At 34.8% G+C, this 17,340-nt stretch overlaps 2 protein-coding genes across 21 annotated transcripts in view; one reads left to right on the top strand and one right to left on the bottom strand.

Annotated features, from left to right (window-relative positions):
* Positions 1-493: 493 nt before the first annotated feature.
* Positions 494-15,770, bottom strand: LOC144964523 (cilia- and flagella-associated protein 206-like). Its single transcript, XM_078898930.1, has 16 exons — positions 15,589-15,770; positions 14,857-14,979; positions 14,185-14,268; positions 13,532-13,622; positions 12,535-12,723; positions 11,170-11,328; positions 10,319-10,524; positions 9,702-9,821; positions 8,987-9,091; positions 8,454-8,540; positions 7,726-7,830; positions 6,549-6,691; positions 5,302-5,401; positions 3,797-3,940; positions 2,708-2,796; positions 494-1,297 (listed from the first exon to the last, which is right to left on the bottom strand). The coding sequence occupies exons 2-16, from the start codon at positions 14,962-14,964 to the stop codon at positions 1,120-1,122; spliced, it is 1,908 nt and encodes a 635-aa protein (XP_078755056.1). The 5' UTR covers positions 14,965-14,979; positions 15,589-15,770; the 3' UTR covers positions 494-1,119.
* Positions 15,715-17,340, top strand: part of LOC144964520 (dedicator of cytokinesis protein 1-like) — a 98,221-nt gene continuing 96,595 nt past the window's right edge. For 18 of the 20 annotated variants that reach the window (XM_078898927.1, XM_078898919.1, XM_078898926.1 and 15 more), the window contains exon 1: positions 15,719-15,882. In XM_078898927.1, the coding sequence (XP_078755053.1) occupies positions 15,837-15,882 (46 nt within the window). In that variant the 5' untranslated portion in view covers positions 15,719-15,836. Of the gene's footprint in view, positions 15,883-17,340 lie in introns of all 20 variants that reach the window. The other 2 variants (XM_078898916.1, XM_078898913.1) reach the window with 1 other exon arrangement.

Here is a 17,340-nt window from a genome sequence, read left to right as displayed (position 1 = left end):
AGTTTCTTTCTGTCTTTGTCATGGAATGGGATTATTTAGTTTTGTTCTAGCCCTGGCTGGAGTCCTTGACTTGGAGGGAAACAGTCAAATGTATTCTTATAGTTTTGGGAGATGATCTTTTTTTCCTTATTAATCATATCTCTCTTATGCATTGTTACTTATGTATTCTGTAAACATTTGCGTGTGTTTCTCTTAGTGGTATCCTATGCTGGTGTCTGGATGAGACTTTAAGGTGATATCAAACTAAGTACATTGACGGTATGCTCTTGAAATCTACATCTGTTCCCTATTTCAACCGGGTTTTGATTGTAAATCAAGAATATTTGGACTATTCCATTTTCTTCTCTTTACTGGCGCTGATATGACCTAAATGTGTCACACCACCGTAAACCATTAAAAACAATTAAAAAACAATCAATCGTAAACAATCAAACAATCATAAACAATCAAACAATGGTAAACAATCATAATAGATAACCCATCCAAGGCAGTGTCAACATTTCGACATTTTATTGTAATAAATATCCCAGTCATCCACAATGTAAATGAATGACAAATGAAGCAGAAAATGACATTCAGCGAAAGATACATTTCCCATTTGGATTTGCTGTTTTGGCAAAAAACGATGTTTGAATACCAGAACCATGTGTGCTTGCCGCGAGCCTATTAATCTTAAATTATAAATTTATGCTCTTTTTTTTTTCTCACAATTATAACACCTTTTTCTTTTTCAGATTATCCAAAATGTCATTTCATTTCTTCTCTTTTTCAAAAGGACAAACTCTTGAGTATTTCTGTCGATGACCGATGACCGTGTTCACAGAAATATTAAAAATTTAATTTAAGACAAATTCACTTGCTTTATCTCCAGTTAAGCGCAATCATTATTTATTACTGATTCCAAAATATCTGACTATTTTTGTCAAAGTTCACAAACCTTATTCAAACTTTCAGCAAATGTATTGATTTTTCATCTTTTAGAAAACTTAACAGCCATTTTCATATGAGAAGAGCTCCATTTGTAATTTGTCTTTATACAATCTCAGTCGTTATTCTAAATGAAAATATATTATTTTATCACATAAGCGCATATCAATATTCTAAATTTGACAATAAACTTTAATTTGGTGGGACCATGTATTCTTTGACCAAGGGTGGCTCCGAAACATCCACAGTTAGGTCAACTTTAGTCATGACAGTAGGCACAGACATTCCTCCACCACGCAAGCCTTCCAAAAACACTTGAGGTTTGGATACATTACTGTAGTTGTCTCGCTTGGTTTGAGTGTGCTGCTCTCTGTAAATACAATCAAACATTGGCAGGCTTATATAGAATGAAGAAATGTACAAGCATCATGTCCATGTCTACAATAATAATAATAATAATAATAATAATAATAATAATAATAATAATAATAATAATAATAATAATGATAATGATAATAATAATAATAATAATAATAATAATAATAATGATAATGATAATAATAATAATAATAATAATAATAATAATAATAATAATAATAATAATAATAATTATAATAATAAATATCTCAATACAGTAAAAACTGGTAATAGGATTCAGTAGTCTGATGTCACGCTGCCCGACAACGGCGGCCATCTTGGTTCTAAACAAAGAAAATCATTATTTTTTATTTTTCATTCTGGCTAGAACTTTTCATATGCCTTGTGATCAGAATATGTAAAAGTCAAAACAGGATCAAATTTATGTGTTTTTTTTCCTTTGGAAATGCTTTTATGCTCGCCGGAGAAATATTTCATACGGGCGTCCGCCATTGTTCCGATAGTTTAGAGCCAGTGTTACTAAGTTACCATGTGTCATAAGGAAGGAAGTGACGCTACGACTGTTGAAGAGTATTGGAAAGCGCTTAGTCTGAATAGCCACTTTATTGAACTTTATATTTGTAGCAAAAAATATTTTCTATATAATTCCCACTGGTTAATCACAATGTAAGCAGGTTAATTTGATCGATTTTAGAGCAACATTAATTTTTTGCAGAAAATATTTTTAAAAAAATTAACCTTGGGCAAAAATATCAATAGTAAGAAGAAGAATAAGAATGTCTTCATTTCGTCGTTTTCAAAGAACATTTAGGTTAAAAATCAACCCATCATTGAGTGATTTACAATAATTTAACATCCTCTTTGCAAGACGAATTGAGCGTCTTTGGGGAAAACAAATAATGAATGAGAGAGTGGTCAAAAAATGCAACTGGTTTCTTTCTTGATTTTAACGAGGCATTGCTGCGTTGATTTCAATCGTGGAATGAGTTGTAAACAAAGGGGAAATACGTTTCATAAGGCATCTTTTTATACTGGAGGGGAGTGAGTGTAATGACAATTCCATGTGAATTCCTGCTCTTTAGATATGGTCACTCATTTTTTTCCACATCATCTCGACAAGTTATAAAGGCAAATATTATGAAAATTAGGCAAAATGTTACACAAGCTACTGAAAGGTAGCTCTATATCACATAAGTTGTTGTAGTTATCGCAATAAACAAGGTTTATAGGTTATTCCATTCCAGTTAAGAAGGCTTTCTGTCGAAACAATTCATTGGAAATGCCGCTTATTTGGAATGAATTCTGCAAAACGGTGCTGATCCGACTGATATTACTGAACACTGAAAACTATGCACTATAGAACAATTCATTTGAAAAAACAACCTGATATCTGATATCTTACTTTGGTAAATATACTTGTGTTTCGTTGTCTCTCCTCATGTTACTGCCGTTCGTCTGCATTGCATGCGTTACTTTGGTCCTCAGGTTTGCCTGGGTTGAAAGCAAAAAACAGATAATGTACAAAGAGAATTGTATGTGTTTGTTCATGAGTATGTGTGTGTGTATGTGTGTGTGTGTATGTTTGTTGTGTTGATGCGCTCGTGTCTGTGTGTGTGTGTGTATGTTTGTATGTGTGTGTGTGTGCGAGAGAGAGAGAGAGAAAGATAGAGAGAGAGAGAAGGGGAGGGGGGGAGAGGAATTAGAGGGAGAGAAGAGATGATAGAAGAAGAAACTCTATAGAAATCATTGAAAATTTCGGATGATTATTTTTCGTCCCTTACAATTTCTTTGTCCTTATGGCATTTCGAGGTTATATTTATTGCAACCAGACAGTTTTGAAAAGGTAGAAAAAATGTCAATGAAATAAAATGATAAAATTTTTAAAATAGATAATGAGACAATTTCATATTTGAAAAGCTTTTTTTTAAACAATAAAGAGTCAAACCAACGGCAGAGATTGAATATAATTGGTGCAATTGGAAAGTATATGGAAAATAAAAATGATTTTCGTTGACTATTTTTTTTTGTATTCTTATTTATCATTTAGGAAATGTCAGCAAAGAAAACGTTCAAAATGTGTTCGATACAAAACAGTTTGGATACAATACAGTTTGCAATACTGTTGCAATTGGCTTAGAATAAAAAAGTGGTATGAGCTCAAAGGCTCAAAGCATTACTTGTTATATTATATATTTTTGTCCTTTTTTACGATTTCTAGACTCAATTTTTCCTTTTTAGAAATATTTTTCTGTTCAATCCTTTCAGTTCACACCGACGTGTACTTATTTACAGGTCTGATAATCAAATTGTTATGGTCTCATTGTTGTAATGTATATACTTCTAAACCAATGCAAAATATTCTCCATGACAACAATGTTAAATGAGGCCCATAAATGTGTCCAGTTATCAGACCTACAAATAGATGTACTTTAGGTTCACATCAATCTTGATTTTCTTTGGGAAACAAGAAAGACAACTCAACTCCCCCTACCAATTTAATGGCTTTCCTCCGCAGTTCCCATTCATTCCACTCGTAGGTCTTGACAATGTTTGACTCCAAGATGTGAGTGTCTGTTTGGCTGGCGCTGTCACATTTGGTTACTGGTTTCTCTATCATTTTTCCTGCCTCTCGACTCTGGAACGTGTAGAAATACATTATTTTATCTATATGATATATTTGATTAATATAACCATCATATAAAAAATTTAAGAAATGAAAATTCAAAAAAAAATTTAAAAAAATAGCTTTATCAATTATAAATTCCACTCTACATTATAAATATTTCCCCATTTGTTTTATCTGTTTTTTTTTTTTAAATATGAGACTAGTGTTAAGTTTTTATTTTTAAATGGAGAGAATAAATATAAATTCTTAAACTGACAAAAACTAAGATTTCAAATTTCTTGTCATTTTAAATTTAACCCTACACCTGCCAGGGTCGATTTTTTTTTTAAAGTCAAAAAGCAATGGAAACGACCGTCAAATTCTGACAAACGTTGGGTCTTCTATATTTTTGGGATTAAAATCAGCCCTTAATTTTTCGCATCTGGTTCACTCCAACATGCTACTGTTTTGAGGTAATGGGCAACATAATTGCAGGCATGAAAGATGCCTGATATAATATAGCACGAAACAGTGAAAATGGAAAGGCTTCGATTTTTTTGCTGACGAAGGGTTTGTACTGGAAACGTCCATTCTTCCCATCCAAAGCCTTTCAATTTCCACCATTTTGTTAGCCTTTTCACGATCCCAGGCTTCAGGCCGTCCTCACTGTTCTCTACATAATATACCACGTAGCTGTGTGGTCTTGCGGTATGCATTCCTGACATGTTTGTCTCTGTATCAAGTCCCTTTGTCGACAATGCAAAAGTTGGGTCCCCGGGAAAAGGCTCTTATATTACATATTCTCACCATGCTAATGTTTAAATGAGTATCTGGTCAATTGCAATGTTGCCTCTGTTGGAAAAAATGGTAATAGCACCAAACAGACATCATGTCTCGCTATGCATGTTAAATATTGCTCATGGCTTGGGCCTTTGTAAAGTGCTTTGAGCACATTAAATGGATATTGCGCTGTATAACAATTAACATTCTATACATATCAACAAAATATTTTGCAGTGTCTATGTGTTATTTCATGATTTACTATTTGTTCAAAATAAATAAATAACAAAGTTCTTTGAAAAAAAAAAAAGAAGGGAAGTCAAAAAGAGAAAAAAGCTTGATAATAAGGGCAGCATGGCTCTGTGGTACAGTCTTTGCTTCGTACCCAAAAGGTACAGAGTTCAATCACCCGCCGCTGCGCTGTGTGGCCTTGAACAAGTCACCTTGCCCTAGCTCACATTGTGGCACTGCTCTTCGGCTCACACCTGGGTTATTCCTGTCTTCCCTTGGAATAAACCCTAAAGACAAATTTCCCCTTGGGGATGAATAAAGGGAATTTTATTTTATTTTTTATTTATAAAGAATATAACAAATATTTTTTTAAAACATACCTGTGAATATGGGGTTATTGTAGAGAATTGTGTGTGGAGCTCCAAAAGCTGTATAAGCTCTGGACTTTTCTTTGCGCCGTCTGCAACCATGGCTATGTATCTGAAATCAATGCAACACACATGTGTCACTCAGTGTGTAAAAATGGTATTATGTTTCTTTGCACGGTCTGCAACCATGGCTATGTATCTGAAATCAATGCAACACACATGTGTCACTCATTGTGTAAAAATGGTATTATGTTTCTTTGCACTGTCTGCAACCATGGCTATGTATCTGAAATCAATGCAACACACATGTGACACTCAGTGTGTAAAAATGGTATTATGTTTCTTTGCACGGTCTGCAACCATGGCTATGTATCTGAAATCAATGCAACACACATGTGTCACTCAGTGTGTAAAAATGGTATTATGTTTCTTTGCACGGTCTGCAACCATGGCTATGTATCTGAAATCAATGCAACACACATGTGACACTCAGTGTGTAAAAATGGTATTATGTTTCTTTGCACGGTCTGCAACCATGGCTGTGTATCTGAAATCAATGCAACACGCATGTGACACTCAGTGTGTAAAAATGGTATTATGTTTCTTTGCACTGTCTGCAACCATGGCTATCTATCTGAAATCAATGCAACACACATGTGACACTCAGTGTGTAAAAATGGTATTATGTTTCTTTGCACGGTCTGCAACCATGGCTATGTATCTGAAATCAATGCAACACACATGTGTCACTCAGTGTGTAAAAATGGTATTATGTTTCTTTGCACGGTCTGCAACCATGGCTATGTATCTGAAATCAATGCAACACACATGTGACACTCAGTGTGTAAAAATGGTATTATGTTTCTTTGCACGGTCTGCAACCATGGCTGTGTATCTGAAATCAATGCAACACGCATGTGACACTCAGTGTGTAAAAATGGTATTATGTTTCTTTGCACGGTCTGCAACCATGGCTGTGTATCTGAAATCAATGCAACACACATGTGCAGCTATCTGGCCACAAAGTAGTCACAACGTGAAATAGGAGAGTATGATATTGTGTATCTTGAAGGAAATGATAAAATCAACTTGGATGAATGAATGTGAAGATGTGTATCAAATCTGCGATGACTACACCAGAACCGGAAGTGGCTTACCATTTAAAGGAAGAACAAAAGAGGAAAGAAGAAGGATCAAGCAGTCATCACAATAGATTTAAATCTCACATGAATATCTATCCTAATGAAAATGGAACTTACTCTTGAGGATTTTGTGCAAATTCATATGCAGCCTCCTTTGTAGAAAAGGCATAGTAATGTTCTCTGAATCGCAACACACCAATTTCTGGGTTAGCAGGCACAAGAAGACGGTCATATTTTCCTAAAGTGTATGCACAGTAGCCCTGCCGGAAGAAAAAACATTGACAACTTACAGCTGGGTAAATTTGTATTATAATTGTGAAGAGTTTATCAAAACTATCACAACCACACGGATATGACATATGATTTATGAATATATAATTAGGACTTGTCTGAGAATTTGGTGGAGTCAATTGGTTTCATTAGTCTGATGTCACGCCGCCAGGCAATGGCAGCCATCTTGGTTCTAAACAAAGAAAATCATTACTTTTTATTCTTCATGCTGGCTAGAACTTTTCATATGTCTTGTGATCAGAAAGTGTAAAAGTCAAAACATGATCAAGTTTAAGGGGTTTTTTTCCTCTGGATACGCTTTTATGCTCGCTGGAGAAATATTTCATACAGGCGTCCGCCATTGTTCCGATAGTTTAGAACCAGTGTTACTAAGTTACCATGCGTCATTAGGAAGGGAGTGACGTTACGACTGTTGAAGAGTATTATTGTTTTATCAAAATAAATAAAAATAAATCAAATATAAAAATGTATATAGCATTTATCCATCGATCTACTATAGTCAATGTGCTTCAATACCCCCCCCCCTCCCCCTCCTGGCAACATTCAGAAAAAATAGATTAATTTTTATTTTATACAGTGCAAGTCCCCTGTAAGACACTTTTCATTACAATTCCATCACTGCCTATAGCCAAATGCTCATTCCTACTTGATAAGAGAGAAATAAGGTGTGTAAAGTGCATTACCCAAGAAGACAACACCAGATGCATTTTTGTGATCAATGTCACTCATCTGGTCATTGGCCATGCTCAACACTGCTTGGACTGGTTACAGGGTGAGACAGCTTAATGCTGATCTATCATCACATAATATGATATAGTAGTCTGCACAATGAAGATGACGATGATGATGATGATGATGATGATGATGATGATGATGATGATGATGGTGACGATTGTGGTGGTGAAGGTGTTGGTGGTCCAGTGCAAAGACGGAATAAAAATCCTACCATCAACATGTGTAGAAAAATAAATTTTGGAGAGTATGATTATAATGTAACGCTTACCCTGTACTGTAAATGAAGTTTTGCAAAATTCTTTGTTGTGTCAGAAAATAGCCAGTCCCTATTTTCAACCTGGTAATCTTTGGGATTGACGCGTTGTTCACTGGTCTGCAACAAATACGATTTGTCTGTCATTGAACCTCATCATGATAATCCATATTTCTTTCTTTTGAAATAAATGACTCATCCTCCGCCTCTTCCTGCTCCACCTCTTTCACCGCCCCTCCTCCTATTTATTCTTTATTTTTCTTCTTCTTCTTCTCTGTCTCTTCCTCCTCCTCATCCTCCTTCTCCTCCTCCTCTTCTTCTTCTTCATCTTCTTCTTCTTCTTCTTCTTCTTCTTCTTCTTCTTCTTCTTCTTCTTCTTCTTCTTCTCTTCCTCCTCCTGCTCCTCCTCTTCCTTCTTCTTCTTCTCTTCCTTATCCTCCTCCTCCTCCTCCTCCTCCTCCTCCTTCTTCTTCTTCTTCTTCTTCTTCTTCTTCTTCTTCTTCTTCTTCTTCTTCTTCTTCTTCTTCTTCTTCTTCTTCTCCTTCTTCTTCTTCTTCTTCTTCTCCTCCTCCTCCTCCTCCTCCTCCTCCTCCTCCTCCTCCTCCTCCTCCTCCTCCTCCTCCTCCTCATCCTCATCCCCCTCCTCCTTTTCCATCTGTCTATATTTCAAACTAAGAAAGAGCAAGCCTTACATATTTTGAGAACAAGTCACAGTTACTATATTAGATAGACCATGCAAGTACCTGTTGTATACGATTTTCGTCTGACTTCACAGATAGGCCGTCAATGTAAGGAGTGAGAACATCATCGCTAAACAATTCTTTGTGACCCTGAAATTTTAGAATAGAATGTATCATGATATAAATCTAAACACTGCACAATACATAAACAAATCAGCATTAATTTTACAGTTCTTTTGAATGATTCATTAAGGTATTTCAAATGGCTTATGACATGTGACCAATGCCTCAATCTGGTCTCATGTCTGGATGAATATTATGAAGAGCAGAATTAAATTTAAAGCGAAAATAATGGCAAAAAGTGTTCCTTTTTTGGGTTTTTTTTTTCTTTTTCTTTCTTTCTTTTCCCCCTTTTTGATTTTTTTTCTCTTCTTCTTCTTGTGGAAACCTCCAATATTGTCGAGGATCACTCCACAGTTTGTAGGATATTACATTTTAAACTTGTTAAAACACTGCACATACTACTAATAAAAAAAATACATAGATTAAAAGGCAACACAATCCCCCTATAGGACTTTATGCAAAATGAAACTCACCCTTGTAAACGGTTCAAGACTAGCAAGAATATTGCTGAGGACACTCAACAAAACCATTTCATCCTGGAAGCTGCTCCACAATTGTGCCAAATGAATAAACTGGGGCTGTGAATGTTTGAAGAATTTGCCGTCACAATCAATTTTAAATTATCGCTTTAAAATATTGAATGTGCAATTTATAACATATCTATAAATAGTAATCTTCAAACTGAATTGGTCCTCCGAAAATGGAATCACAATTTTTTAACACTAAGTGCTAACTTTTCTACTTCTTGTGAAAGATTAAAATTAGCAATCAGTGACATTTTATGAAAAAGTAAAAACTAAAATCGATGGCTCGATAGCGGAAATTACCTTTTAAGTAATGAATGATCAAGGATATAGGTACTTCTATTCACATTTAAAGAATGGATTGGAGTTTTCATCAACTCAAAGGAAAACCCATTAATTTCAATTCAACAGTCATGTTTATTCCCTTCCCCCCCCCCCCCCCCCCCCCCCCCCCCACCACCCCGGACCACAAGGTATACAACTCATACTCATAATTCAATTCTACATAAATTTAATACAGGAAGTTGAAATGTTGAAACAAAAGCTGTGAATATCCTTTATTGTTTGTTTAAATTTTTGCGGCGATATTTTATCCTAATTTATTTATTTATTTATTTAATATTGATACAAAATTTAAAAAGCATGAGCCCCATCATTGACTTACATAAACTTGAGCAGTTGGAACGGCAGTCTTTGACTGGACAGTGGCTTGAAGCTGTTCCATGCGAGTTGCTAATTGATTTTCCAGAACTTCAACTTGGCGAGCACAACTAATGACATCATTCTGAAAATGGTCATTAGATGACTCATAAAAATCAGGTTCATCAAAGGACAATATTGATACTGTAATATGCACTCATAACCACATAAACACACGCATGACAAACACACACACATACACACATACAAAATATGATTTAGGTTTAATGTGGAACTTATTTTGTCATTTCTCTCTCTCATATTTTTGAATTCTTTTAAAGATAACATGATAGGTAGGAGGTATCTTTCAAGAAAACTGTCTTCATGACAAACACACACATACATGCACACACACACACAAACACACACATGCACACACACATACACATACACACACAAACACACACACACACACATACACATACACACACACACACGCATAATTACAAAATATGATTTAGGTTTAACGTGGAACATATTTTGTCATTTCTCTCTCCCATATTTTAAATTCTTTTAAAAGATAACATGGTAGGTATATATCTTTTAAAAAACTGTCTTCGATTATTCTATACCGTTCCTTACAAGAATGATCCTTAGGAATGTCTCGTGCTGTCTTGTGTTAATGAGAGCCTCTTTCAACAGTTGAATGGATGGTCCCTCTTTAGGCTGTCCCTTGTGCATCTCTTCTATCAGAGCTGTGTACTTGTACGAGCTTTTCAGTGTGCTCTGGATTTCACCATCAACGCTGTGAGTTGTAGCAGGGACAGCCTCATTCAGGATGGCAGGCACTGCAGACGTAACGTATGGAAACAGCATATTGAATTATTATGTCATATTTTGAAAATAGAAGGAAAAAGATAAAAATGAGGACAGAAATAATGGAAGTAAGAAAAAAGTAAAGATTTTATTCTAAGAAAGGAAAAGAAGAGAAAAATGTAGGTATATCTATAAAAAGGCAGTACATTTTATATTCAACAAAAATCAAGAGTTGAATGGTATAGATCTTACTGCAAGATAGTACGGTACGAATGTTGAGAAAAGTTAAGATTATTTTATAAAACAACGCAACCATTCAAGGTTCTCTCAGCCCTTGCTTGGTGCATAGTTGAGTCCTTGGAAAAGGCTCTTTACTAACATTATCTCACCATACTCAGGTGTAAAATGAGTACCTGGTTGTTAGCAGCATTGTATCTGTCGGAAAAAATTGTAATAACACCTGACAGGCATCATGTCTCATTCTGCATGTTACGTGTTGCTGTTGGTCAGGGACCCTTTGTAAAACGTTTTGAGCACTTTTAGTGGATAATGTGATATATAAAAGCTCAAGTTTTTTTGTTCTAAAAAATTATCTTATTGAGGCTTCTCTTTTATTTTTCCATTATCTTTTTTTTTGGGAATATGAATCAAATCAAGACAAGCTTAATCCTCCTTACAGTCGTCTATTCCTTCACCGCCCTTTCCACATTCCTTGTTGAAGAGTCGAATACCCGTGACAATCATCGTCAATTCAGTCAGCTGTCTTTCTTTTTCTCTTTTTGTTAACGTCATAAATGTACCCAACTCTGTTTGTGGAAAGACGGACTGGAGGGCAGCTGAAATGTAGACAAATAAAATAGATATATTAGCAAACAGTGTGTGTAGGAGCCTGACACCATCATTATTTGACTCAGTCATTAAACTTCCCATTTAAAACTGTTGGTACATGAATCTGAAAAGCCCACATGTGTTTTGAAAAATCGTTTTTTTTTACTTTAATTAATGATTTAAAAGGCAAAGACATATTCAAGTCATTTGTGTTTCATTTGTATTCTCAACAGTCTATAGAAATCCACTCTACCTCCACTCGTGAAAATAGCTTGTATTTTATATTAAAGTGGTCTTTTAGAAGGACGATGAGATAATGTGGTAGAATAACCAGGTCTTTTCTATTTCACTTCTTCTTATTATTATCATTTCTCTAGATCTAAAGAAACTGAGCTACCAATTTACAAATCATTTTATTATACTGCTAAAGTGGTGGTCACTTGTCTGCACGGTGCTCGGAGAGCTGAAAAAAAAAACCCAGTGGAAAACAAACAATTAAAAAAACACACAGAAAGAAACCACTAGTCCAATAGTTGATCAAATTTAATTCACACCAATAAGCAGGTAAACGACCATATGCCACCTCTATTTTATTTTCTTCTCTCTTGGATATGAACATCAACAGTAATACTGAGTCTAACTGAGTCCGTTTGAAGACTTGAAATAGGTGGGAAATAAATAAACAAATGATTTTATATTTTTTAATAAAGTCACTTGAGGCCATCAGACTTATGAAGATAATGTTTATCTCTAAATCTGTTGTGTGAAATGAAAAATATTACAGCCTTGCTCCTACTCCCCCCGCCTCTGAATAGAGTACTTAAAGCCAGATCTGATATTAGATCCAGCTACCCAAGCACTACAGACTGATAGAGACAAACAAGGTCTGTTTACAGATGAGTTAGATATGCTACAATTAGGTTGGGTAGCCAGAGACAAACAAGGTCTGTTTACAGATGAGTTAGATATGCTACAGTTAGGTTGGGCAGCCAGAGGCAAACAAGGTCTGTTGACAGATGAGTTAGATATGCTACAATTAGGTTCAAGACATTCCTCCACATCAAAGTAATTGATACCAAAAAAAAAAAACCCACAAAAAACAAACAAACAAAACAATTGCTACATTATCACAAAAGTGACTCCCGTGGAGTAAAACTCCCAATCAGAAGAGAAATAAAGCAAATGAGTAGTATGTCTAAAATTCTGTGAATTACCAGTTGCCTCGCGCACCACAGCAATGTCCGTGGGGCTTCCGAGACCAGATCTGAGTAGCACAGCGGACACAATTTTTCTGTATAAACTCTCCAGCTCTTCTCTCGTTCTTGCTCTGCTGTCTGTGATTTCTCGTATGACTGGAAGAAGTCTGGATTCTAGGACTCTCCGATGCTCATCAAGGAAATCCGCTGAAATCAAAGTGTGCAATTTCTTTTCAGTGACTAGGATATTGAGTATAACTTCATTATCATACTGAGCATAACTCCATTTTAACTAAAGACACGCTAAAGGCTCTTTGTGGCCCAAAACGGTGCCATAAAGGAAAGGAGTGCATGTTTAAATGTATATAATTGTCCTCTCCCACACGTTTGTTTTACAGGTCTAAATTGGTTTTTACAAATTTCTTTGGCAGCATTTTTTTGTGCATGCATTAATGCTATAATATATGGCACTTTGAACTTATCGTAAAAAGCTTTATAAGCATTATTTAGAATAATAATAATAATAATAATAATAATAATAATAATAATAATAATAATAATAATAATAATAATAATAATAATAATAATAATAGTAATAATAATAATAATAATAATAATAATAATAATAATAATAATAATAATAATAATAATAATGATAATAATAATAATAATAATAATAATAATAATAATAATAATAATAATAATAATAATGATGATGATGATGATGATGATGATGATGATGATGATGATGATGATGATGATGATGATGATGATGATGATGATGATAATAATAATAATAATAATGATAATAATATCTTTTGCTGAGTGGTTTATGAAATGAAAACAAACCACAAATTTTTTGCATTAAAATTTAAGAGAAACTACGCTGAAAATAAACATCATAACTGCATACTTCCAAGCATGTACAAGTTCAAATAAAGTTATTGTTTTTTTATCTCCTGAGATTGTCATAACCATTGATTGAATAAATTGTGAAAGTAATTTCAAAACTCACATCTAGTTGTATAATTCATGTCAAAATAGACTTGCATTTTGACTGTGTCCAGCGCAGGAGATCTTGTGTCCATGAGACGATCGACACAAAGCTATAGAATATAAAAACAATGAAATGAACCAATACCATTTCCAAATGAAATCTTTTTGTTGTCTTCCTTATTAAATAAACTGTATCATCATTGATGCACACATTTAAAAATAGATGTACTATCTGTATAGCGCATCTGCAACTGTCTCATTATTGCTCAGAAGCAAGCAGGCTGTTCCATAGGAGGAATGCATTTGGTAAAAATGGAGAAAGATTGAGTTAAATCAACACCAGATGAGGGAATATTAAAACTTTGAAAGCCCGACTGCCTAATTTGTATTTTACTTGATTTACAAGTATCTCTATAAGGCTTTTTAATCTTTTGTACCGTGATGTTATTTCAACCCTAAAATGTACCTCATGCTTCTGTTTTATCACTAGTGTACAACACAAACATATATTTTAGACTAATTTGTAACACAGGGAGTAAAATATTTATTTCATACAATATGTCTATTTGTGCTAGCACTGTATAAATCTCTAACGCACAAAGCAGAGTGTCACTCATTAATAGCATCTTTAGATAATTCTATTGTCTTAAAATGGTAACAATATTTACTTACTCGGATGAGCTTCTGAACATCGTCCTTGGTGAGCGTTCTATCCACGTTAAACTCATTTGCTGGATCCAAAACCACAGCTTTCACCTTGAAGACAAAAATGTTAAATTGAATTAATAAAATCGTGTGTGTAAAATATTATGGTTTTCCTGACCGTTACAAGTAGGAAATATTGATGGCGAGGTTAAGAAATGCTGACTATCTATGAGTATGAGTTCATTGTAGAGGGCCGGTGGCAAGTTGATGGTCTTTGAATCGGTCTCTGCCAACTTGTGGAGGTCGAAAGGCTGGCTTCAATGGGAAATCGGTGCTGTATTTTAGATCCTACAGGAAACTGTTAATTTGGCTTTTAAAGCTGTTTATGCTTGGCGCTGTAACTATTTTATCAGGCAGGCTATTCCATGTCTCAACAATTCGCTGACTAAAGAAATTTTTTCGGATGTTTAAACGGCAATTTTGTTTGGCAAGTTTATAACAGTGGCCTCTTGTTCTTTTGTCCTTGTTAAATGTAAGGTAATCTTCTACGTTTACTTTGTAGAGACTGTTGGTCAATTTATAAGTTTCAATTAGATCTCCTCTGAGTCTTTTGTATACATGAGGCCAGGGAGGTCTAATCTACATTTAGATTTTTAAAACACAAAATGTATGATTTGTCTAAGCTGTGATGAATCTTACCATAAAAGCGACAAGGGTTTCTGACACGGCCTGACCTTTGCTGGCACATTCTTGAGCGATCTCCCTGATGATATTTTTGATCACACTCTCAGCCTGAGCTCTTGACATGATTATTTCCTTTCCCTGTAAACAAGGCAAATGAATTCAAAACTATCTCAAGCTTATTATAATCACAACGCTATTTTTTTTAAAAGGTGAAAGTCTATAATCCAGACGAGAGTTGTTAAGTGTATTGTTATTTCACTCTACGACATTGTTCCTAAGTTAATGATCATAAGATCTAAAACTATGGGGAACAGTAAATTAAATGCATTTCCAGACTTGCTTACTTTTTAGAGACAAAATGGTCTTTTAAGTCTAAAAGCTCTATACAGAGGTATCCAGGTATCCAGGTATAAAATTCGGGAAAATTTTCTGGCAATTTTGAGATGTGACGGCGACGATGACAATGATTATGGTAGTGGTGAATGCAAATTTATGGAAAGGAAATAAACAAAGCTGATATAAACTAAAAATAAAGAATAAGCGCTTCTTTTAGAAGCGAAGGATTCTGAAATCAGCTTAGGATACGATTGTTAGAGGAAAGATTCTCATCAAAACTGTGACTGTGACGAATCCAAAACAATAAGAATCGAAAGTCCCTCTTTTTGAGAAAAAAAAGGTGTAATTTTGATAGGTTCAAACTCTGTATACTATATATTCATGTAAACTATAATCAGATAAATTAACTACCTTTTGTGGCTGTAATCCTAAAACTAGAATGATAAACACGGCTATTTATTTGAATGAGAACTCCTTGATGATCTATGAAGTTTACAACAAATCGTCCATGTTGTTAGCCTTAGCGACTGGCTGCGCGCACATACAAGGAAGTAAAATTGTGGTCACGTGACGTTCATGGCTGTGTTCGACTGCTACAATCCAAATCAAAACATTTCACAGCAATGTAAAATCGGCATTCAAATAAATACTAAAAAATTATGAAGATCTGGAAGAAAACAGATAGTCGGACAAAACTTGGAGTGGGTAAGTTGTTATTTTTGTATTACTGAAGTCGGTATATCTACAGATAACCTGGGCATTGGGAGGGAGAGCTGAACTTCTAAATGAGGAAGTAGGGTCCGGTCGACCATTCATTGTGCTCACACATGATTCATTTCTCCTTTCGATTCTTCTCAAGTTGCTTATTTCGTTACTTTATCAATCATCACAATTCGATAATTTCTTTCTATAGATGAAATGATCAGGTTCATGCCAAATTTTTTAGCTAGTCCCACAATAATGATAAACTTACCCGACTGTGTAAGTGTAAGCACACATTACAAATTACAGTCAGTCATAGATTAGATAAAGCAAGGGCCAACCAAGGGAAATGAATAGAATAGATACTTATACTTCAGAACATAAGATATATTTTTCGGCATTGGTTAAGGAACGAGATCCCTGCCGCCATATTGCTTTGTTGTCACAAAGTTGCCACCTTGGTTATTCTTGATAAATAGATAGAGTTGTAAATAGCACTAGACGTCTACCTTGGCAAAACTCTCTCTCTCTCTCTCTCTCTCTCTCTCTCTCTCTCTCTCTCTCTCTCTCTCTCTCTCTCTCTCTCTCTCTCTCTCTCTCTCTCTCTCTCTCTCTCTCTCTCTCTCTCTCTCTCTCTCTCTCTCTCTCTCCCTCTCTCTTCTTTTCTTTTTTTCTTTCATATTCATTTTTTTTATTTTTAGAATACTCTCCTTCATCTATCACACTGGTATCAGGTTTAAACAACGTGTACATATGCAACTAAGGACATGTTGGGTTTATTAAGATAAGATTTTTTTAAAATAAAAAAATGACAATCTTCTTCATCTGACACATTGGTAGTATCGGGTTTACAGCAAGATTTAAAAGTTATTACTATTACTATTATTATTAATATATTTTTATTTTATTATTTTCTTCTGGATCAGCAAAATGGCACGTTTATAATTTGGTTACATTTTGGTTGTGAGAAAGAATTTTTAGTCTTGGAACACTTTAAACCATCTGGCCATTGTCTCTGAGTAAACAAAGCAAGATGGCAGGAGGGACCTCGCTCCTTTTAACCAATGCCTATTTTTCAATATGAAAACCTCAATTCTGGCCTGACTATGTCAAGTCAACCCTCGGAGACTAATGAAAGACTTTTTACTGTGATGATATGGAGGGAAGAGAAGTTTGGAGCCCTTCCATACCACCACACTCTACACGGTTTCTCACGTTGGTTGATGTTGGCCTTGAGGTATTTTCGTAAAGCTGTTGTCCCTGCCGAGCAGAGTAATTTTACCGATGTGATATATATTAATTAAGAGGATATGTGCCAAAGTTATAAAACTTTTGCTAAAAAGAGGACAATTTTTTAAAATGTTGGCAAAAAAGGACCAATTTCTTAAAATGTTGCCAAATTGAGAAAGGGCATTTTTATGTGAAATTATCTCATTATGATTAGAATGCGTATTCACCTAT

This window comes from Berghia stephanieae, chromosome 2, assembly GCF_034508935.2.
Source record: "Berghia stephanieae isolate SIO BIC M18660-M18661 chromosome 2, UCSD_Bste_1.3, whole genome shotgun sequence".
In the NCBI taxonomy this organism is placed as follows: Eukaryota; Metazoa; Mollusca; class Gastropoda; order Nudibranchia; family Aeolidiidae; genus Berghia; species Berghia stephanieae.
The sequence above is the reverse complement of the archived record's forward strand: the minus strand, read 5'-3'. Positions and strand labels throughout refer to the sequence as shown.